A 25469-nucleotide genomic window follows, 5' to 3' on the forward strand; every position below is an offset into this window, starting at 1 on the left:
ATAAAAAATTATAAAGTTTTCAAAAACCACACCCGTAAGTGCCCTACGATGGATAGCCATATCTAATTTGTTATGGAAATTTAAAAAAAAGATACAATAAACAGTTTATCCAGGTACACACACAAAACACATTGCCAGCTGTTGCGTGCATAAAAAGCTTGGAGGGCTATAAACGCTCAACGATCGCCGTTGGCAGTTCCCAGCTGATTATTTTGAAAGGGAAATTTTACGAGCTTTATATAAATTTTATTCATTACTAGGTGAAGATCGTACCTCTCTCCGAACGCTATTTCGGCAGCTAATTTTAGAGAGACCACCTTGTTAACCACTTAGTGACCAGTCCAGTGGGATTTAAGTTTTTTCACGGGGAATGATTATTTCGTCAAAAATAGCTGCCCCAACCCTCTTCCGACTCTTTATTGGCCAACATTTTAATCGTTTTGTTTATCTCAACCGTTCACAGGTTAAGGTGAGGCCGCCTAATTTTGCGCGCGCGTGCTAAGCAGTTCCACATGTTCCAGCCGCCACAACGACAGTAAACAGCTTGGTCAGCTTGGCGAAGGAGGAGTGCATCCACAAATCTGTGTCACTAAAAAAACGCGAACCAGCATGTCATTCACAGGATCAAAGTGCGTGGACGTGGACCTCGAATAATCATGCGTGATTGGATAATCGAGTTTCAGTGAGAAGATCGAGAGAGCCAAAAAGTGCCGTTTCATTCAAAGTGTGTTCGAAGAATTGAAAGTGTGTCTTTGGGTTGGTATCGGTTAAGTAAGAATAGGAAAAACCCCCGTAACGAAGATGAATCCAAGGTACGTGTGTGCCTTCTTGGTGGTGTTTGGCGTGCGCGGGATCTCCGGAGACAGTTTGCCGTGTGACTTTATCGATTCGGTCAACATTACCGACGGAGTGCGGGACTCGGCCGGAAACATCATCCACAACAACATTCTGTACAAACCAAAGTACTTCCGGACGATCGACTACGATTACGAGCACTTTTCGAGGAAGAAGTTTGTGGCCGAGTACATCCGGGGGTGTCCGTGTGCCGTGCGGTTGTGCATCCGGATGTGCTGTCCGTACGGGACGGTGTTCTTCCAGCGAAAGTGTGTTCCGACCGAGAGTCAGCTGGTGGTGAATGTGAACACCACGTTGTACAACAGCAACCGGAGCTCGGAGGTTGTCGATTTGACGCAGAATCAGATGTACGGGTTTCTGTACGGTAAACCGTGTGAATCGGTGTACCAGCTGGATCCGGAGAACAGTCCGGAGGATGAGTGGATCTTTGCGAGGGTAAGTGTGTTGTTATGTGGCGTGAGATGATGAACTTTCGATTGTTCATCGTTGAGGTGCAAATTTATTCTACAAAGCGTATAAAGAATGAAAGTCATCTCACTTCAGCGATGATATTTAACTCTGTTGAAGAATCTCGTTGAATCACAAATGCGTGTAGAAATAATGGAAGCAACCTTTAGAAAAAAAAAACAATCATGTTTATCAATGAAACCAATCAGGCTGCTGTTAATAGACGAGAAGCTTTGATGCAGTCGTGATGTATTTTATCAACAATTTCATATGAAAGATAAATATAAAAATAAAAGTTCTTCGATTTAGTTCAAAATTGGAGTGGGGGTTCTTTCATTATCCCGCGGCGGGCGCTTAAAATTCTTTGTGTAAATATGGGTATCCGGCGCCGTCGCTCCGTGCCGTACTCAAACACTCAGGAGCTCAGGGCAACTCAGGGAACTCTAAACTATTTTTCATTGAAAGTTCAACTAATCACTTTTCATTTGCGTCCAAAAAACGGGTCTAATTATTTCGGCCAAAGAACTCTCCACTAGGATAAAAAAAAACTTTAAAAAATATTTGCAGCAATCTAATTTATTTTTCAAAAACATTAAAAGAACTAGTGGAATGTTGATCAGTTTTGTTTAATATTCCATATTTACATATTATTTAAGTGAAATTACTTTAAAAAGAGGTAATATTGAACCAATAAAATTTTGAAGCTTCCAAAAATCAACTTTGTTTACTGTGTTCTCTTCGAAATGAAATGGTAATTTTCTAACAAAAATAAATCAAATGTATAACACTCATCATATCCATTTAAAAGTTTATTAACACCTCAAAATTGGTCAGGAGGTTTCTTGGACCAAACAATTAGATATTAGTCCCATAAACAAATGTAAACATTGAATGTATTCCTTTCACACCTTATGTTAATGTCCATCTGAGTAAGAGGGATACTCTCAATATTTACATTTGTTCATAGGACATAATAAAAAAAAGTCTGAAATTGTCGTGTTGACCATGCCTGGACCAGAAAGCCCATATCTTTAAATATTTGTATAGGATTCTACGGAAAAATTCGCATAACAATTTCAAAAAGGGAGAATTTAATCAACAGGATTCAAGGATACTGCTTTATGAAAACAAACAGGCACGCAAACGAAAAATTGTAAAAAAATAACTTTTTGCATTAAAATGGTTTTAACTAAGGCTACCAACTGTACGGATTTTTTCCTTACCGTATGGATTTTTAACAGGTAGAATTTAAGCATGGAGTTATTTCATATAATACGGATTTGTACGGCATTTAATGATGGCAATACATTTTTTTCAAAATTAAATGCTTTTTTGGGTTTGGCCAAGGCTTTGCTAGTTAGATATTTTCATTTAACCCTCTACTGCTTAATTTTTTTGTGAACAAAATTATATTTCTCGTCATTTTGAGCAACTTTTGTTGTACGAAAAACTGTACCTCTCTTGTTTTATGTTTTCCTTGTTTTGATTTTTGAATTTTAATTTGAATTTATCTTGTTTAGTTTATCTTTGTTTTTGGTAGTATTTGGCGATTCTACCATCCCTTTTCATAACATTTTGCCTTTCTAATTTTTTCATGTTTTTACAGTCACTTTTTCCATTTGTTGCTTGTTTTTCACCTTTTCTGCTCTAGAATGGCAACATTATCATAAATAAATTTAAATTGTAAAAAAATGCGTATGGACATTATCTAGGCTTTTACAAAAATTACTGCATACTTCTTTTTACGTAAAATATAGGAAATGTTAGCAAAAAACACAGTCAAACCCTAAAGTTTTCTAAAATTTTAAGGGTTTTTCTTTCCAATGCATTTTAATGCTCAAAAATTCATTGAAAAATTGATTTTTGTCGATTTTTTAGGTTGTGTTTGGTTGTAATCCTCTACTGTCAGTTTTATTTTAATTTGACGTTTTGGCTAGTTTTCAATAGGTGCTCGATGGAGTATAGTATTTATTACAATATCAAGTATATTACAAAAATTTATAATAGTAGTTTATGCAACAAGTTGCAAAAAGAATATTTTTTTATAGCATAAGTCGTACATTTATCCATCGAGGTTCACCGAGTTGGATAAATACGATGAGCGCTGAAAAAATCAAGTTTGGCAGCGAGTTCAATGGAATTTTATATCAAACATCCATATGCTAAGTAAATTCACCGTTCAAAATAAATTAAAAAAAAATGAAAAATGTTACTTTTCGATACTATTGCTGAAAAGTTCAACTTTTCAGCACCCTTTTAAGTGCTGAAAAGAAGAGCATTTCAGCCCTGATTTTGAAAGGTATTAATTTTCCATTCGGCCGGGACCGTGGTGTAGGGGCAAGCGTGGTTGCCTCTCACCCAGTCGGCCTGGGTTCGATCACAGAAGGTCTCGGTGGCAAATTTTGAGACGAGATTTGTCTGATCACGCCTTCCGTCGGACAGGGAAGTAAATGTTGGTCCCGGTCTAACCTAGAGGTTAGGTCGTTAGCTCAGTCCAGGAGTAGGAGTCGTCTCCCTGGGTCCTGCCTCGGTGGAGTCGCTGGTAGGCAGTTGGACTAACAATTCAAAGGTCATCAGTTCGAATCCCGAGGTGGATGGAAGCTTAGGTGTAAAAAGAGGTTTTCAATTGCCTCAACAATCAAGCCTTCGGACACCTAGTTTCGAGTAGGAATCTCGCAATCGAGAACGCCATGCAATGCTGTGGAGCGAATAATTTGATTTTTTTGATTAATTTTCCATTCTGTTATTTTTGTATGCATGAAAAGTATGTAATTTCAGGACGGAATTGCAAACACGATTTTTGCTACTTTTTTTTAATTCATTACATTCTTTTCTCAAATTTTCTTCATTTAATTCACTTTAAATATAAACAACTAACTTTATTAGGACCACTTAACATATCAATACTCAAAAACTTTCACAAATATTGCCGCAACTTGTTATAACTGTACGCAATTTGCCCATCACTCTTCCCACTACTGAGCTCCTCTCCCTGCGATCCCTCCTCTTCCGCTGTTGTCTGCAAACTCCTCACATCGATCTCCCCAGCACCATCGCTCAGCTCGTTCGCCTTGTCGACGTTCTTAACCTCGGCCTCGAATCCGTTCTTGTCGTCCGCCGTGTAGCGCACAACCCGATGCGTTCCGTCCGGCTGGAGCAGCGTGTACTCCCCCCGGACGACATCCCCCTCGCGGGTCTCCCACTGGCTCTTTTGATCTCCGGTGAGGTAGTCCTTGACGCCGTACTCGTACTTGTACTTTGGGTAGTGGCTGAAGTAGTGGGAGTTCAAGTCGACTTCGGGCTCACTTTCTAAGGTGTTTTCTTGTTGTTCAATTGCTTGTTCTGGTTCTTGCTCGATGGGTTCCTGTAGTTGTTGCTCTGGTTCCTGTTGCTTTTCACTGGATTCTTCACCCTCTCCGAGCACCACGATCGTCGGTATATCCTGTGGGCTTTCGATGAGATCTTGCTTGATCGGAATGATGTGCTTCACCTCTGTACTGTATGCATACTGACGATATGCTAAGCTGATTGCTACTAGCCCTAAAAAGTTCACTACTTGGAAAAGCATTTCTCTAGCTGACTGTATTGCTTGATTTGCAGAATGGAACTGATGCATTCAACCTTGCAAGTTTCAATATTTATAGCTTAGAATGCAACCCAGTTCGATTGCCAAAAAGTTTCGTTCAAACGCATCGGAATTTGCCATGTTACCGATCAAAAAACCGTTCTTTCATTTTCCAGTCTGGTGAAAATAGTGCGTAAGATCGCTGCCACTTTTCTTTTGAAACTTGATCAAAGGCAGCTCCAAACCGCGGTGGCGTTCGATCAGCTTGTCAATCTCGCGATACCGGTGTTGACGTGCCGCCGGTACACCTGTTTATCATGTGTTAACAGTGTTTTGGTTTCAACCGGCAGCCGCAAGTGCCGCTGAAGCGTGACCACGGCGCGCCACATCGTAATTGTACCCCGTCGATGATGGGCCACAGACATTCGCTATAGTTGGACGTCTACAGTCAACTCCCGTTTGGTTACAGCCCACAGTATAATCTTGAAATTCATTTCATAAGTTTTCTAACTGAAGAGAGAAAATAAATTCGACCTTTTTCAATTTTTCGTAGATTCTCGAAAATTCAAATCCGTACTACTCGAAGTACGACTTTGCAATACTTGTTCTATTTGCCGATACCTCGTGCTGCCTCATACACAGCAAGAAGCGCTTCAATTTGGCAGTTGGCTCTATTTGGTTTGTGGAAATGTTATCGCTAAGTGTGGTAGATTAGTGCCAATTTGTTGATTCGGGTGATAATTGGCGCTGCTAGGCGTTATCACGCGTTTCGTACTGTGGGTGCTCCACTAATTTTTAGCAGACACGTACAAATAAGAGCATGGTCAGACGGCTCGGATATTAGGGCTTGACATATTCGTTTTCAAGGACACGCTCGGTTGTTTGCTGATTAGATTTTCGTAAGGGAACTGAACTATTGATCATTTTCTTGTAAATTTCAATCGCCTATCTAATTGTCTATTTGCTTACGAAAGCTGTCAGAAGCATATCAAAGGGGATGAAAGAAGATTTAAAAAGGTTAGCACATCATGTGACCCGTACACTGACGTCACTTCATCTTCAATTTAGAGGTATTTCTTCCTATTACCTGTTTCGTTCAACGATAGGTGTCATGTTTTTTGTTTTGGTCAGAGATGTGAGGAATTGTGGTGATTGTATTTCAATCTGTGAATTTGTTATTCTATAACTGTACTCCGGTGGTTCCTGTTTATTTACAACGCTCATTTCGATGGTGTCGTGCTATCTTGCTGAAATCCCGCTTAATCTTCTCGAAATCTCGTTATCTTCAATTCTTCAAATCTTCAAATCTTCAAATCTTCAAATCTTCAAATCTTCAAATCTTCAAATCTTCAAATCTTCAAATCTTCAAATCTTCAAATCTTCAAATCTTCAAATCTTCAAATCTTCAAATCTTCAAATCTTCAAATCTTCAAATCTTCAAATTTTCAAATCTTCAAATCTTCAAATCTTCAAATCTTCAAATCTTCAAATCTTCAAATCTTCAAATTTAATTCTTAAATTTTTTAATACTTAATTTTTCAAATCTATTAATCTTCAAATTGAATAAAAAATCTCTATTAATTTATAAAGTCTCGTTAAAACTTACCAAACTTTAAAGAACTACATAGTAATTCTCTAGAATATATCAATTTCTGTCGAGATTTTTCATTGTGCACGTTATTATTTGAATAAAACGTTGCAGGCTCGTCATACGAAATTGGCATGTGAATATTCGAAAATATGGATCTTGAGAAAGGATTTTTTGATCGTTTTAGTGTCTTCGGCAAAGTTGTAGATAACCTAAGACTAGGACTTTCGGAATAAAATAGGTACACTAATGAAAAATCAATATTTCATAAGGGTTTCACATTTTTAATTTTATTCAATATTTCATAAGGGTTTTAACATAATTTCTTTTGAGTTAGAGTCTAGGATGGTGCAAAATTTTGTGTTAAAGTTATGCTTGTAAAAATGGTAATAGTTTATGGAAAAAAATAAAAATATTGTCAGACATAATTTTGAAAATAATTTTCTGATGCAAATTAAATTTGAATTCGACTTCGACTTTTCACATTTTTTTAAAATAAAGTTCACCGTTGTCAAGTAAAAAGGCCTTTAATGTTTTTTTTAACTTTTCAACAATTTAAATATAAAAAAGAGAAAATTTACTGCAATTACCTGCTGAAGGCTTACAACTTTTCGCCGGATATTTTTTCCCAGTTTCGTATAACTAGCCCTCATTTTTTAACTGGCGATTTCTCGGAAACTATTTGTTTAATTTTCAATGTTATAAAACAAAACATTTGTAAAATTTTCTGCTCTTTGATTCAAAAATATCTTTGAAATTAAAAAATCTTTTGGATTTTGATTAGATGACACTGTGAAAAAATATTTTTGCCAAATTCTAAATTTAAAAAAGCAAAGTCAAAAAAAGAAAAATTTATGATTTTTTATTAAGTAGACTCCATAAATTTTTTTACTGGAAAAAAAAATCAATTTGTAATATGTTCGTTTTTTTCCCCAAAAAAATAAATTTGTTCAAAACATTTAACTCTGGTACCGGATTTTGCACCACCCTAAGCACTAGTGCTAAAATTGCATTTCCAGTCCCCTAAAAATTTTAAAATAAAAAAATTACATATTTTGGGAAGTTATAACCTAAAACTAACACAGAATGTTAAAATGCTCATTTTGTGTGACTAATAACCCGTGAAATTGTATTGACCATTGTATAAACAAACTATTTATGCAAAAAAGCTTCTTTTATGCAAAGAATGCAAGGACAATATTTTATTCAAATATGAAAATATATACCGAAATTCGAAAAAGTAGAGATTAAAAATATCTGTGAAATTGTTGATTGAATTCATTGTTTTGCACATTCTGCACTTTACTAGAGTCTTGCGCAATTATTTTCATCACAGTATATTTTCATTCACAGTGCTGACGAAGATATCCGTTGCTATGGCAGGCTGTTTATTTATTTATTTTTAGAGGTTGACCTCAACAACAATATCTTTCATAATCCCCATCCTCCCCAACCCAAACTAATCCAACACCACCCATCTCCCAACACCTCAAACCCTTCTACCAATCAATAACAAATACAAAAAACACCTTACATCCCAAAAAATTATCCAACTTACATCCCCCATCCTCCCAAAATCCACCAACTAAATACCCACACCCAAACACCCCAAATTCTATAACACCCCCCCATCTACATCCCCAACCCCCTCCCAATCACACCAATAACCCACTCTCTCACCCAAAAAACAAAACCAACCCTCAGAATACTCTAGAAATACATACCTTAAAACCCCCCCCACTACCCTTCAAACACCCCACCGATAGCACTAAAAAAACAATATATACAAACCCCCCCCACCCCCCACCCCTCTATATATGTCCCCCACCCCATCACCCTCCACAAAAAATACCGAATAGAATATACTCAATCAAAAAATTCTCATAGATATATATAGCATTACCCCCCCCCATCCCCCACCCACCCTCCCCCCCTACACACGAGAGAGTAGCCATGTCACCCCCGCCCCCCCTCCACCTAATACCCCCCCACTCTCCCGCCAAACCACATCACTCCCTCTAAATTCTATACTTAACCACCGTACTCGCTCATCTATCCAACATCTAACCAGAATCCTCCCCCCCCCCCCCCCCCCCCCCACTCTCTACTAAACAAATGTGTGTGTGTGTCTCCTCATTTTTTTATGCAAAATTGAATTTGCAATCGAAAATTACTTTACAGATTTTTTGATAAAGGGCCCCGTTTTCAAGATATAGCCACCGAAAGTTTGATTTCAGCGAAATATTTGCAGTTTTTCGATTTTTAAAAATAGTGACCATGAGCGACCATTTCTAAAAATTTTTTTTTTGAAAAGTTCAGAAAATTTGCTATAAAATTGTCTAAAAGACACCGAAGATTGGACCTCTGGTTGTTGAGATACAGCGGCTTAAAGAAAAAGAAACACGAAAATTGAAGTTTTCTAAGTCTCACCCAAACAGCCCACGATTTTCTAATGACGATATCTCAGCAATTAATGGTTCAATTTTCAATGTTATTACATGAAACATTCGTGAAATTTTCCGATCATTTCGAAAAAAATATTTTGAAAATTTTTAAATCAAGACTAACATTTCAAATGGGCATAATATTCAATGTTTGGCCCTTTTAAAATGTTAGTCTTGATTTATTTTTTTTCAAAATATTTTTTTCGAAAAGATCGGAAAATTTCACGAATGTTTCATGTATTAACATTGAAAATTGAACCATTAGTTGCTGAGATATCGTCATTAGAAAATCGTGGGCTGTTTGGGTGAGACTTAAAAAACTTCAATTTTCGTGTTTCTTTTTCTTTAAGCCGCTGTATCTCAACAACCAGAGGTCCAATCTTCGGTGTCTCTTAGACAATTTTATAGCAAATTTTCTGAACTTTTCAAAAAAAAATATTTTTAGAAATGGTCACTCATGGTCACTATTTTTAAAAATCGAAAAACTGCAAATATTTCGCTGAAATCAAACTTTCGGTGGCTATATCTTGAAAACGGGGCCCTTTATCAAAAAATCTGTAAAGTAATTTTCGATTGCAAATTCAATTTTGCATAAAAAAATGAGGTCAAAAAAATTTTATGTATGAAATTTCGATTTTTTCCAAAAATCACCAGTTTTTCAAAAAATCATAACTCGGCGGCAGATTTTTTGACCATGTTTCTCTATAGCTCAAAAGTTGCGGATTTTTGTCCCCTAAAACATATCAAAAAATCTCGAAAATCAAAAAATACGTATTTTGGGAATTTGAGATTTTGTGAAAAAAAAGTTAATAAAAAAATCGGGAAATTTTTTTTTCCGTGTACCTATTTTTTTCTAAATAGTCCTTAACAATACCTACAACTTTGCCGAAGACACCAAATTGATCAAAAAATTCCTTCAAAAGTTACAGATTTTCGAATATTTACGTACCATTTTTGTATGAACAGCTGCCAAATTTGTATGGAAATTTATATGGACAAACTAATGATGCAAAATGGCTTCTTTGGTCATAGGGAAGGCCCCCACAAAGTTTGAGCCAAATAAAAAAATACAAAAAATAAAAATGGTCGAAATCGGCCGGTTTTGTAGAGAATTGCTCAAATAGAAAAAAAACTTCTTATAAGTCATTTTAACGAAATGTGATTTATTTTTTAAATATTTTTTTATCTTTGTATTTTTTTTTAAATTTTGGTAATGTTTAAATCAATGTTTATTTCAATGCTATTTTTTCGCTAACCTATTCCAGAACGGCAGCATCATCTACGACTCCCGCCTTATGACGAGGAACCAGTTCTGCTTCATGCAGAACAACAACTCGGAACCGGTGATCCCGTACATCTGCTTCGAGCCCGAGGAAGACTTCAAGTATGCGTTGTATCCGATTGGTAAGTTGGTTATTTACATCCATTCATGTTACCTTATATTTCTTAAAATGTTTAGATACGAACAAAATAGAAAATTTCTCTGTGAACTTGAACCATTTGCTCTATAATCGATTTCATAATTTTAATGTCACTCGTTTTCATGGTCTGGTGCGCCGTGAACCGTTTGTTTATGTTTACACTTCGCACTAAATTGTTTGCTTTTCGTGTACGCTTGTAATAAAGTGAAATAAGATATCCCACTGTTTTGTATTGTGGAAGCTATTTTTTTATCAGACATTGTTTTTGGTTTTGATAGCTCTGCTGCTTACGTCGATGTCGAACAAATGACTTGTACTATAATAATAGCATTTATTCCTTTTGCAATTGGCACGAGTGGTGGTAGTATTCCCTAGAATTTTGTAATCAAATGAAGCAAGTAGCTTTATGACATTCGTATACTGACCGGGGGAAATATACTCAGCATGTGCCAAGATAATGTGGAGCGATAAAAAAATTCGGAGAATTGAACGCCGTTCCCGCCTGAACAAATAAACCGCACAATAACAGGAAGCTAACTTGTATGGTAGGACGGTTTAGTGCTACTTTCGATAAGTGCATGTTTGTCCTAAATCAATTGAATCTGTTTTTTCATTGACTTAATTTTGTAAACCTATGAAATCCTTGCGTTATCTTCATTTTCACAAAGGACACTTTTACGAATACCAAATGCGGAATATTTTATTACTCCCTAAATGTCATCTAGTTGGGTGGCGTTGGGTTGGGCAGAGATCAATGCGAAAGCGATAATAGTATCGTTTTACGGCAGTTATGGTTCGGAATGGCGTGTGTCTTAATCGTTATCGTAATCGTGGTGGTTGAGACGCACCATTGTTTGCATTTGATTAGCTATTATTGGCACATTAAATTTAGCTTTAATCGACAACGATTCAATTAGTTGTGTTTTATAGGGAAGACGTTGGCAAACAACGTTTTGAATTTGTCTGTGAAATTTGGATACTTCAAACATTGTGTTGCAGTGTCCGTAATCCCCATTCAAATCTTGTTAATTGAGCAAATACTGGAGGCTCGTTTACTTTGTTTACATAGTTCACAAAATACGTTACGCTAATTAGATTCGCCTGCCAATTAGCTTTGGTTTACAGGCAATCTGTTTAGTGTCGCTCGCTTTACGACCTGTGATGTTTATTGAGATTCATCCAAAGTTTATTGGTCTGCACAGCTCATATTTGTTTATAAGATGAATGGATTCTCTGGTTTGTTGCTGGTTAATGCTAAGGACTGGATTAGTCACTTAAATTCTTTTTAAATGAATGTGAGTTGAATGACTTTTGTATTGCGTGTAGTTAACATTGAAATGCATCTGAAAAATTTAATAAATTTGTAATAGCCACCATCAAGTCCATTTCTGGCATCACTAATGTTTATAATCCGCCAATTAGTCAAACCATTCAAAGCGTGCGTGACACGCGAATATCAACTGCTGAATCAGTCGGTGGCGCCATCACGACGGCGGTGGCCACCCAAAATGGCCGGCCAGGACTTCATCATCACCACTATCAGCAGGATACCATCACACAAACACACATTTCGTCAAAATTGTGCGATATTTATCGCGTTTTTTTATTTCTCTTTTTGCAGGAATGTTGCTGTCGGTGCCGTTTCTGCTCATCACGCTGTTCGTGTACGCGTGCATTCCGGAGCTGCGGAACATGCACGGCAAGTCACTGATGTGCTACGTCCTGGGGCTGACCGTCGGCTACACGGCCCTCTCCCTGGTCCAGATGCGGCTGTTCGCGGCCGAAACCACCCCCTGCGTCGTGGCCGGCTACACGCTGTACTTCTTCTTCATGGTTAGCTTCTTCTGGCTCAACGTGATGTCGTTCGATATCTACTGGACGTTTAGGTGGGTGATTAGCTGGCGGGCGTGGAGCAAATCTTACGGTGGTTTTAATTGGCCGTTAAAATCGTTCATCAGCTTTTAATTGACTCGGAGATGATCTATTGATTTGGCTCGGAAATTCTTTATGAAATCTGTAAATATAACAGAAAATCTCTCATAATCCTGTTCAGTCAACTAAGAATATAGGAAAACAATCTTCAATTTGAACATATTCAGTAGAGAATATATAATGAGCAATACTTAATATTTTATAATTTATTTTGTTCCCAAACAATTAGTAGACCGATTCTTTCGTGACGGGGCAACGTTTGTACGCTTATGTTTTCAGTTTTTGCTGATAACTTTTAAATCTGTGGTAAATGGTACCAATATGTAAAAAAATCAAAAAAGTACACTAAGTACAATTGGATCATTTTGATTTGCCATATTAAAATATTTGAAAATTGGGTTTGCTGACTGAGCCCTAGTACTCAGGTATTTTAAAGCCATCTTGGATTACACATTCCCTGAGCACTTTGGAGTATTCTAAGGCTTATATTCGAGTTCAGCAACCCCTGTTACATTTCAGTATAAAAATTTCCAATATTCTAGCATCGCCATCTTGGCCGCCATCTTGAATTTCACATTCCCTGAATACTTTGGAGTATTTAAGAGGTCATATCCGAGTTCAGCGATCCCAAATTAGTTGAATTTGACTAAGGCTAATTTTATCTCAAATTCCTTACCATACGGATTTTCGACCCTTATCGCGGGTTTTTAACAGGCCGGAATTTTTGTAGGGAATTTTTCGCATACTACGGATTTTTACCGAATTTTAACAACTTTTGTGTTTAACATGTTATAGGACCTTTTCAATATTTTTGGATATATGTTCGTGAAAACACTATGAACGATATTATTCGTTAAAGCAAACTTGACATTTCGTAAACTTTTAAACTTTTAACAAAAAAAAATAAGAACATAACGTGTTGGTTCAAATCACGGTTTATTGTATGAATACTTTTAAACGTGCAAGGCATAAGCACTCTGATAGCATTTTGTGAAATTTGTTAGCTGTAAAAACGACACAGTTTTAAATTTTTAATTCTCAAATTTAATTTAATTTAATTTATATAAATAATTCCTTGACAGTTTTGTTATACCATGCTGTCATATTGGCATAGTGTACGGATTTTTGCTCAGCAAGAGTTGGTAGCCTTAAATTTGACTAGTCGATTGAACTTAAAAATCCTTTTATGGAGGTTTTTCCATTCAGCCGCCATATTGGACGCCATCTTGAATATCTCGCTTCCCTTTGAGAACAACAAAATTAACAGGCAAATTCGAATTCAGGATGGTAGGTTTAGTCTAGATCGATCAAAAACTGACCTGTTACACGATTTGCTTCTAGATACGAAAAATGAGCACCTTTAATAAAATTGGCGTGACGGGACAACGCAAACTTAGTCTGTCGTAGCTCTGGTTCCTTTTGACAAATTTTCGATTTCTACACCCAATGGAAAATTATATCTCAAAATCTGCAACAGTGGATTTGCTGCAGAAAATGTAACATTTTATAACATTTTTTGCAGCAGGCCCGTAGATCATTTTTGGCCGCGTGTAAACATTTCAGCGATCTGCAGTTCTCACCAAAACATATAATGCTGGCCCGTCCCCGACCAACACTCCAAAGAGAAAAATATGTTGGTGCTCTTTCACTCACATTTCATCAAGCGTCCATGGCGCGGTGGTAGCGTGTAGGATCAATAATCAAGAAGTTCAAAACTCGTTCTAATAAGGGTTTTTTTTTGGTTAAATAAAACCAAAAAGCCGTCGGTAATGTCGATAATTGTCGGTAACGGGCAAAAATGTCATACCCCTATATCGCAAAAAAAATGCATGAGGACAGTTTTCATGCAGATTCTGATATACTTTCATGCCGCCATGCATCACAATCATGCGACCGCCGTATGGGTGTAAGAACACATACATTTTACATCTTCTGTTCAAAGATATGTTTAGAATAGGAATTTTGGTGTGGAATTATGTTTATTGTGTGGTTCAAATAGTAGGAAATCTTGGAAAATTATCAGATCCATCAGTTCAACAAGAAAAAATGACTGCTTGGTAAACAAGTCCGTAGAGGCTTGACTCTCTCGAAGATTGTTCAAGTACTGGCTTCTTAAGGGCATGATCACTACTACACAGTAAAAAATTGTGTTAAATTGGAAGGTTTAAAAATGGAAGGATTAATATTACCTCTTTTATCATGTAATATTACCACAATTTTGACTAAAAAAATGACAGCACAACAGAAAAGTGACAAATTTACAAATTTTCAGATGGAAAGTTACTCATTTTTCTGACATCAAAGCGAGATTCCTATATTACATCTATCATGACTTTTTTTACTGTGTAAACGATAACTTTTTTCTTAAAATATCAATGCGTTTATCTTTTTGAAAACATTGCCTTATTATTTTTTTTTTAATTCTTGTTGTGAGAAAGCAATATAATCAGCGATGGAATAATCATTATCGAAAGAAAATCTTTGGAAGTTCATCAAGAGAAAAAAACCGAAGGGAGCATGGCTCTCCTCTCTCGTGCACGAAAGATCGGTAAAAAAACTAAAAAAAAATCATCATCTGGATTATTCGGCGGAACATTTTTTTTCACTACTACACTTGCAAGTGTAACGTCACACGTCGAAAAATGACCTGTCACATTTTGTAGATAGGCAATGTTTGTAAACAAAGTGAAATAAATATTTTCGAGTGGTGCTGACAAGGAAATTCACAAAAAATCATCAACAGATTGATTTTTTTGGAGAATTTCGGGACCGATTTTCTTTTGCCTCCTCTCTCTTTCGCGGGTGAAGAAAGTTCGCAAGCGAAATTAATTTTTTCGCGATTTTTCCATCCCTGAATATAATCAATAATGTTTTAAAGGTCTGTTGTGTTTCATATATTTATGGGACCATTGCAAAAAAAACTCTAGATTTCAAGTTTGACATCTATTTTAATAAGTTCTTTTCAATAGAATCAAACTAAATCAAAAAATTTTGCAGAAATTCATTTTGTTTTTAGAATTTTGTTAACGATTATACGTTTATGATCCTGAATTAGCTCTTCCATTTGTTACTTTGGTCATCTAATAATTTAAACCTTTTGTTTTTGATTTTTTCCAAATCATTACAATTGGTCTAAATAAATTCAATGATTTTTTAAAAATAAGTTTTAACGGTGCATCCAGAGCCTGGAGCACCCTGATATTTGTTATACACTTAGGTGTTGATGGGAAGACTTGATTATCATTTTTGCTTGTTTTCGCGCATAGCTCTTTCAATTTATTTGAAACTTTTTGCACGAATCGAAAGTTTAAACATTCAACTAGGTTCGGCTAATAAGGAACCATCCATAAATCACGTGGACACTTTTTTGAAATATCAGACCCTCGTGGACAATTTCCATACAAAACTAAACTTTTATGTATGGAGCGTGTAAAAATAATCTACAAAGTTGTAGAATAGACAATTACAAAAAAAGAAACCCATTAATAATCTTCTAAGGTTAATTGATTTTATATCCCAAAAGGATAAAAAATACGCGTTTTCTAAGGAACAACTGCTAATTATATTTTATTTTACAGCGGAAACCGCGGCGCCAAGAGTACCGAGCGTAAAAAGTTCTGCCTCTATTCGCTGTACGCCTGGGGATGCCCGGTGCTGCTGGCCGTCCTGGCCTTCGTTATGGACAACACCGAGCTCGTTCCGGAGTACTACCGGCCCCGGATGGGCAAAACGCGATGCCTCCTGCAGGGTAAGTAATTGGTTGGTTGAGCTAGGGTGGGGCCAAATGTGTGTCAGAGTTGTGTATCATTTTTGCACATTGGGTTGGTCGTTTTCATATATTTTGAAAAATTATTAAATTATTTTTTCTTAACATATTTCAGAAAACAAATACGTAGAGTTCCTTTATCTCTATCTGCCAATGCTGATTCTGGTGTTTGCCAACGTGATGTTCTTCGTGATAACCGCGATACGGATTATCAAAATCCAGCGGGAGACTTCCGTGGTGCGCCGTGGGGATTCGAAGCGCCACTCCAAGCTGGACAATGACCGGGACCGGTGAGTGATAAGGAAAGGGGTTGCACACCCCACGAGTGTGTCACGGCGAGGTTGGGCGTCTCAATGGGATTCACTGGGTGGGTTTTCCAACGGGAAGTATTAGTTTGTGGAAAACCACTTTTGTAGTTTGTGATGGATGATACGATAGTATATAATTAAGATTCAACTAGGACAAATGCCCACCAGCATGTTTATAAACTATAGTTTTATCATTATCGAACGTTTATCGAGTTCAAAGAAACTTGCATCCTCTGTAACGATTGGATTTGTCAACAGAACGATTGCAAACTACAAGGCCACAATTTTATCGCTATTGACTTACTTAACTCATATCAACTCGTGCAAATATCTGAGCTCCGTTTAGCTCATTTATTGACAATGTTTTTGCCATCTATACTAAGCAACGTTTATTCGTCATAAACTGCCATGTAACATATTCTCGTAACTTCCTTCTCCAACAGATTCAGCCTGTACCTGCGGCTGTTCATCGTGATGGGGGTGACCTGGTCGATGGAGGTGCTCTCGTGGGCGGTCAACAACGTGGCCTGGGTGTTCTACATCTCGGACGTGTGCAACTGCATCCAGGGCTTCCTGATCTTCATGCTGTTCGTGTGGAAGCAGAAGGTCAAGCGGCTGATCTACAAAAAGTATGTATGTGGCGCGAATTTATCTGTTTGCACGCTTAGCCGGAATGCCCTCGAACAAAACAAAAAACAAGTCCGCTGTGGACTGCAACTCTTCTCAGCTCGAAGTTTCCTCATCTATCGATACTGCAACACACTCGATTTTCGGCGAATCTTTCTCTGTTTCTTCGGCGATTGGAGTTTCTCGTTTCTCACGTTCTATTCATGCTATCGTCGTTTAATCCATTGTCCATTTGTCAAACGTCTCAATTTCCACTGTCATATTCATCAACTCATCATTTTTATAAATTGTGTTTTTATTTCTTCCCCAAATCGGCAATAAATCACTCTTAGCACTTCGGTAACCCCGTTGAACGAATCCTAGATCCGGTAAGAGCGCGTGCACCTCCCAAAAACAAGAAGAAGAAGAAGACATGGTAACAAAAGAGACTGAAACACACACACACATTCATCGTTGACCAATTACTCGAATCGAACTCTCATGATTTATGGGCGAACGAGCGATCGAGGTGTGGTTTAGTCCCAAAAGTCGTCCGGCAAACAGTTTGTACAAACTGCGTTGTTCTAGGTAAACACAAACGTCCCTCCCTCTCTCTCTCCGTCAACGTTGTCTACTCACAACCCACCCACCACCACGAGGCTAGGGCACACTAACATGTGGTCATCGGTATATCTTAGTCTATGGAGCGAGAGTTTTGTAGATATTTGTTGATGTGTTTTTTTTTTGTGGCACTGTAATTAGGACGCTAAAAGATTTATGCGACGATGCTACCAATCTAGATTCCCTCGAGGACGGAAGTTATTGGAGTGTTCGAATTACAAATATCGTTGGACTGATCAAAACATAAGAATTTTAATATGTCAACCTATACATTGATCACCAAAGCAAAAGAGAATAAAACTCTCCCAACTTGTTCGACTTTCAATCCCTCAAAAAAACAGAGCCAGATCTCGAACAACTCCTGCTTTAAAATCGCTGCAAATACTGAAGTTACGAAGAGTTCAATAAATAAACTAGCTGTTAATCTCGTTAACGTGCCATCAGAGCTACAATGCTATGGGAAGGTCTTCGTTTGTTGTTGAAAATTTACAGCTAAAACACATGCACGAATAATGACAAACGTGCTATCAAATAAATGCCGATTTGAAAATACACTTAAATGAAAATAACAATCTACCCGTCGTCGGCGTGCCTTCATAGCGGTGATGCTATAGAAAGAACTCGTTTATGCTTTGAGCACGTGTCATAAAAATTATACTCTTGGCGAAGTTTTGTTTATTCTGACAATTTTTTGAATAACCGTGGAATAAACAAATGGCAATCTTAACTCAAAATGCAATATTGCTCACGAGAATGCCATTTGAAAAGGGCGTAAGTTTATTAAATATTTTTGTTTTTGTAGCTTGAAGCCATTGCATCGTATAAAAAGTGGTCGAAGACAAGCTTATATGAAATTAGATGAGTTTTCTTAAAAAAATACACTGATACAAAAATACACGTTAATTCTATGAGATTCTTTAGATTTTAAGGTTTAAAGGTCAAATAAGAAAAATATCAAACGGGCTTTCACTTATTTTTATGTGGATTGAGCCAAAGATGTTTTAGTTGTTTTTAACCATTTTTATAGGTAAGAATTGATTCTTCCATCCCATAATTTTTTAAGCATAGAATAGTCGATCAAACTGTTCTGTTATCATTCATATTTGTGTAGGTAAAGTTTATAAGCAATCAAACTTTACCAAATTTTCATAACAATCGGGTAGCATAAAAAAGTTTTGTTTTGATTCTGAAATTTGTTGAACGCATGCGTTACATTAAACCTTTTTCATGCAATACCATTTTCAACTAATGTTCAAGAACTTTATTTCAGCCTCCCCTCCTCTTTCTACTTGTTATCAATTAGAAATTATTCAGCCCTCTACGGCCATTTTTTTTTCGAAAATTTTAATTTTTCCCGTGTTCAGGAGGTCATTTTGAGCAACGAAAAACTTTACTTCTCTTATTTTATGTTTTTTCTTGTTTTATTTTTAGTATTTTAATTTGCATTTATATTGTTTAGAATATCTTTGTTTTTGTTAGTATTTGGCCTATTCTACCACCTCCTGTCATTACATTTTGCCTTTATTTTTTCATGTTTTTAAAGTCACTTTTTATTTTTTTGCCCATTTGTCATATTTTGTGCTCTACAAAAATTACTGCATACTTCTTTTTACTTAAAATATAGGAAATCTTAGTGAAAACACAGTCAATGTCGACCCCTGAAAAGATGAAATTTTTAAAAACATTGGCAAAGTCACATAAAACAATTTTAATTCAAATTTTAAGAGTTCCAAAGCTTTTTAAAGATCAAAAATTGGTTGAAAATTTGGTCTTAAATTGGTCTAAAGGCGGGGTTGGGTTGTTGAGGGTTAAGAAATTTCTCAATAAATGATTTAATTGTTTACTACAAATGCAAAAAAAAACTTATGAATATGCAGTTCTTGAAAGATTGCTGCGTTCTATTTGTTATAATATGTTTACCATTTGATCCAAAACGTGTTACTTAAAAAAATAAAAGAAGCAGAAAGTCAAATTAAAATTAAAAGCTTCTTAAAATTGCAAACTCAACTCTTAAAATTGAATGAGAATGAGAGTGAATGAATGAGAATTTTAAAAACATATCAAAGTACTCAAAACAAAAATAAAATTGTTTTTTTTTAAACAAATTTTTATGAGTTGAAGACTAAAATAAAACTATCATAATTTAGTTTTACACAATTTCTTTTATATTTCACTGTTGATTAGGATGCCCAGAAAAAAATAAATTACCCCCTGCTACACAAGCGGAAACGGTTTATTGGGTTATTTTAAGCATCTGTGCAAATTTTGAGTGAAATTGATGAGATTAAAAAACGAAGTTGACTTTATAGCTGTCGGCCACCATTGCTAGTACCAACCACTAGTGTCTTCCTTTTTAACTACAAGGACTTCGCCGCCCTGGGCTCCTAAGTGTATGAAAGTATGGCACGGCGCGACGGCGCCGAATACCCATATTTACACAAAGAATTTTAGAGCACCCGCCGCGGGATTCGAACCGACGACCTCTGGATTGTGAGTCCGGGGCGCGGTCCAATTGATCCACACGGGCGGGATGAGATTAACCCATTGATATCCGAGCCTGAAGTTGGTGAAAAAAATGATTTTAATACACTTATAACTTTTCAGGATCGAGTTTTAAAGCTTTGCTACGTTCTACAAAGTTGTAGAGCATTAAATTTCCAATCAGAATATCACTTTTGGGAGTATTTTGATGGAAGTGGCGCACCCTGCAAACCAAACCGTAAAAATAGGTTTTCCATAATTTTTTTTCGATTTTTCTCATACAAACTTCACCTTCGAGTATCAATGGGTAAATGTTGACCGATTTTGCTCATATTTGGCCCAGAGTCCTAAAATAGCTCAAGGAACAATATTCAGCTTGTGGAGCAAGGTTTTAAGAAAAAGTCCCATATTCTGGGCACCCTACTGTTGATGTTTCCTTCGATATTAATTTTCTGCAACCATTCGACAATACGTTGTTATCGTCAAATTTTATTAGCTTACTTTATCCAAAAATTCATAAAAAGATAAAATATTTCGAAAAAAAACAAGTGCTATTCTGCTGCTCAATATTATGATTTATATCTAAGTTTTGATTTTGTTGCCAATTCGTTTAAAGATATTGAAGTACAGTCATCCCCCTAGGGAGAATTCCTTACCGGTTGAGAAACATCAAAAGCACAAACTTTTGAGCTAAAGTGCATGAGTTATATTTTTTGCAAAATTGTGATTTTTTGAATGTGTGGAAAGTATACTTACAAAATAACCATAAATCAATTTAGATTTAAATTTAGATTTTTTAATGTAAAATTTGAATTTTGAATTTTTGTTAAATTGTGTGCATCGTTTTCGAGTTTTGACCATTTATGAATCTATATGTCAAACAAAAATACGGATTTTTTAAATAGTGTTCCATTTGCGAAAGAACACAATTTTCACAGTAGCTTAGAATATTCTTTTAAAAAATCGCTTCGAAAAACCTAATTTTTATTTTAAAATAATCATATCTCAGTACTCCCGCCCGTGTGGATCAATTGGACCGCGCCCCGGACTCACAATCCAGAGGTCGTCGGTTCGAATCCCGCGGCGGGTGCTCTAAAATTCTTTGTGTAAATATGGGTATTCGGCGCCGTCGCGCCGTGCCATACTTTCATACACTTAGGAGCCCAGGGCGGCGAAGTCCTTGTAGTTAAAAAGGAAGACACTAGTGGTTGGTACTAGCAATGGTGGCCGACAGCTATAAAGTCAACTTCGTTTTTTTTCATATCTCGGGAACGTACGGGTCGACATCTCAATTTTTTTTGGAAATTTTCCGAGGAAACCTATAATAGTATTCTAAGACATGGGCTCTTTGGTCGAGACACGGCCATGAAGCCATTTTCAGTTTTCATACTACTTTTTCAAATGTTAGGCTAGATTATTCAAGCTACACACTATTTTTCCTTAAAAGTCCAACTAAAAACCTTTCATTTGCGTCCAAGACAGCTCAATTCGATTGAAACGGCTCGGAGTTATTTTTTTTTTGTTGAAAAATTTGGTTTTTGCGAAAATTTACGAAAATAAAATTTTTTGGGACCGTCCTAGCATGGAGTAGGTCACCCTTATGGCCAAACAAAAAAAAAACGGGTCTAATTATTTTGGCCAAGATACCCCCAGAAAAGTGTTGAGCCCGATCAGAAAACTTTTTTTCGTTTTATGCTCTTTTCAAATGGAATTGCTGTATAGACATGAGGAAAACAAAAATAAAGTTTTGTAATGTAAATAATGTTTTGTAATAATTATCCTAATAATTATTTTTAAATGAAATTTTAAAACCGATAAATGCGTTGTAGTTAAAAGTATACACTAGGGTGGGAACGTTTTTCAAAAAGTTCTCGGATCAAGTTTTAGTATGGTTCCCCTTGTAGGGCATGCCCATAGGGACTTTCATGCCAAATATCAGCTCATTTGGTTGTAAACTGTCTGCGCGCATCAGGGTTAAAGTTTACATGGGAATTACTATGGGAAATTGGAACTTTTTGTTCAAACGCTCCTACAGGTCTGGGAAAATCACGCGCCAACTTCTGGTATGGTCAGGCCTATGGGGAATGGTCTGGAGAACACTTTTCCCGAAGAGAGCATATGGATTCGTTGTCCCTAAACCTGGCACATCGGCAAACAATCCGATGTCTCCGGAATCAACGGTTTTCCCTGAAAAAGCATCAAATTTTCCTAAGCATGCTATGAAAGTTTGATGAACACCGCGACGCCAAATGTCAGACAGCCACGTGGGAGGTTGAAATGTTTGCAAAAAAATACAAATTTGCTATGCAAAGATTCTGAATTCGACTATGTAATATCAGGATTGCTCGAATTTTTTTTTAGTTAAAAGAAGGTTTGCAATTGAATATTCCAGCCGTTTCTAACCCACGTGGGAGCTGTCTGACATATGGCGTCGTGGTGTTCATCAAACTTTCATAGCATGCTAAGGAAAATTTGATGCTTTTTCAGGGAAAACCGTTGATTCCGGAGATATCGGATTGTTTCCCGATGCACCAGGTCTAAGGACAACGAATCCATATGCTCTCTTCGGGAAAAGTGTTCTCCAGACCATTCCCCATAGGCCTGACCATACCAGAAGTTGGCGCGTTAATTTCCTATACCTGTAGGAGCGTTTGAACAAAATTTCCAATTTTCCCATACTAATTCCCATGTAAACTTTAACCCTGATGCGCGCAGCCAGTTTACAACCAAATGAGCTGATATTTGGCCAGAAAGTCCCTATGGGCATGCCCTACAAGGGAAACCATACTAAAACTTGATCCGAGAACTTTTTGAAAAACGTACCCACCCTAGTATACACATAAACTTTCCCCAAGAAAGTATAGTGTTAAAAAGCTTCTGACAAAAAAAAAACATGTTCAAAACTGGCCTAGAATCTGACTTAGGCATTTTTGGACTAGTTTTGGTCAGCGCAACTCTAAGTACACTGATTATGCTGATTATTTAATGCATGCCAATGTCAATACTTCTAACAATTCACGAACATGACTAACATTACGCAGTATGTGAAGTTGATTTGTTACATTAGCTTGGATGTAGTTTGTTCTAGTTCATAAGTATTATAACTAAATAGTAGCGTAAAACTAACCGCCCTTACCCGTAGGTCAAAATTAAGCATGTTACTAACCAAAACCAAAGAAAAACAAAACTCGAGCCTTGTTCCACGTGCTAATCCAATCCCTCCTTCCAGGTTCGGTATTCAAAGCAAGAGCGAACAGGAGCAATCGCTGTCAACCTGCAGCACACGTACGACGGCCACAACCTCCTCGTTCAACGGGTCAAGGCCGCTGACGACGGCGCGGATGAACTCGGAAAACGGCACCAGCACGGCCTGGGAACGGCAGTCGAGCAAGCCGCTGAATCAGTTCGCCTAAGCGCGGCCAACAGAGCCAGCCTGGAGCGGACCATCAGCGTGGACCGGACCACCGAAGAGAGCGACCTGCTGACGACCTCGGACGGAGAACAGGAATATAACCAAAGAAAAAGCTGAACTTTTCTATGATTTTTTTTTGAGTACAAATCACACATTGACGGCGGTATTGGCTTTCGTGTACTATGTGAGCTGTTGAGTATTAAACTGGAAAATGTAGTAAAACAATACGAAAACGTTGAAGGCGCGTTATAATATCCAGAGTTTTTTTTTAATAGGTCCTATAAACATATGAAAGACAATAGCTTATAGGTCCTTTTCACAAAAAAAAAAACTCTGATATGTACATAATATTCAGATATAGGCAAATGAAGAACCTCAGAATATTTTTATGTACTTTAAAACTTGTAGGTAATTGTATTATGTATATTACAGCTTTAAAGATAATAACATTTTAAATTGTTGTTCAAGATGTTTTAGGATAAACTAAGCCATGATAGTTTTAAATTTTCTAAATTACTTAACAAAAATGTGTATTTACTGTTAATTCAATCAGTACTAAGTTAAAAGCCAGTCACAATTATAAATTATGCTTTAAATATTGTATCTGTCAATAAATCGTGCAAGCAGTCAAATTTAAAATGTGTTTTAATTAAGGCATTCAGATGAAATCACTTACTTATGAAATATATGTCGAAACAACAATAAAATTTACTTACGCTTGTCGACGTTCCATACAAACAAGTTTTGTTAGTCTTAAATGTCAAAAAAGTATCTTATTGAGAGTTTGTGTCAGTCCAGCGAAACCGGGAATCAGTTGATGTTAGAGCGTTCAATTTCCCGTCCCGGGGAAAAAATGTCCGGGACCGGGATATCCCGAAAAAAATTATTTCCCGTTTCCCGGGAGATTTGTAAATTGCCCGAGAATTCCTGAAATTCAAGCAGAAGTATAAATTTTCCAAACTTTTTGGCACCATTGAAAATATACAAAAAAATATAAAAAAATAAAGAAAGCACCTAATTTGATTGTATTCATTTCAATCTACTGTTCATATTAAACTAATTAGTATGTCTGATATTTCATGTCAATATTTATTTGAGATAATAATTATTTCTGAATTATTCACAACTGGGAATAAATCTTGCTTATTTGCTCGGCAGCAAAAATAACCCTATTATGGAATGAAAATAAACTATTTTATTTGTCGTAACCTTTTTTATCGAATTTTCTTGTTATATCATTTGAAAATAACATATTAACCCTATCCGGCCAAGATATAACAAATAATTAATAGTATTCGAGAAATTACAGTTTGAAGTTAAAAATGTTTGAAGAACTGGATCTATCAAGGACGTGAAAAGGTTAAATATGAAAAACAAAAACATGTATCGTTTTATTTAAACCACTTTTTGCACTATGAAAATTCTTTTGACCAAAATCATTTAAAACAAAATTAATCATATGTAGGGTGCCCAAAGAATGCAAACATATTTCAAAAATTGAGTTCTGATTTCATGAAATAGCGGTTCAAGTTAAGTAGCACAAGGAATTATTTTTTTAGGCAAATTTTCATTAGCTGAAACCAGTTAAGAATATGTTGGATGTCGCTTCAAGATTTGCCGGCAAGTAGTGCAGGTCTCGACCAAATGTGTCCAATTGTGATATTCTTGTAGGATGTTCAATTTCCAATAAATTTGTTCAAGAGTGTAAGAAGATCCGAGTTGATCCTGAAGAGCTACTAGCTATGCGATGAAAATAAATCGGCTTATATACTTGATAGTACAGTACTTGTTCGGTAACTGGGCTGAACGAAAAATAACAGGGGGATCACCGATGCATAATATTTTCCTGATGGAATATGAAAATAAAGGGTACTCAAATTTATTTGCAATGCTTACTTTTACTATTGCTTTAATTGCGACATGAAATTAAATAAAAGTTGGAAAAAAGTTTATTTATTTATTGAACATGATTTTTGCATCCATTAACCCCGCGGTCATTTCGGTTTGTTTTGGTTTTTTGACG

The 25469-nt window shown here is 36.5% G+C and overlaps 1 protein-coding gene across 3 annotated transcripts in view; it reads left to right on the forward strand.

Annotated features, from left to right (window-relative positions):
* Positions 1-24085, forward strand: part of LOC120424647 (G-protein coupled receptor Mth2-like) — a 41647-nt gene extending 17562 nt beyond the window's left edge. The window contains exons 2-8 of one of the 3 annotated variants that reach the window (XM_039588815.2): positions 464-1290; positions 10165-10303; positions 11942-12206; positions 15831-16000; positions 16134-16308; positions 16770-16959; positions 23264-24085. In XM_039588815.2, coding sequence (XP_039444749.1) covers positions 802-1290; positions 10165-10303; positions 11942-12206; positions 15831-16000; positions 16134-16308; positions 16770-16959; positions 23264-23563 — 1728 coding nt within the window. In that variant the 5' untranslated portion in view covers positions 464-801 and the 3' untranslated portion in view covers positions 23564-24085. Of the gene's footprint in view, positions 1-463; positions 1291-10164; positions 10304-11941; positions 12207-15830; positions 16001-16133; positions 16309-16769; positions 16960-17285; positions 17348-23263 lie in introns of those variants that run through there. The other 2 variants (XM_039588817.2, XM_039588816.2) reach the window with 2 other exon arrangements.
* Positions 24086-25469: the final 1384 nt, after the last annotated feature.

Source organism: Culex pipiens, chromosome 3 (assembly GCF_016801865.2).
Source record: "Culex pipiens pallens isolate TS chromosome 3, TS_CPP_V2, whole genome shotgun sequence".
In the NCBI taxonomy this organism is placed as follows: Eukaryota; Metazoa; Arthropoda; class Insecta; order Diptera; family Culicidae; genus Culex; species Culex pipiens.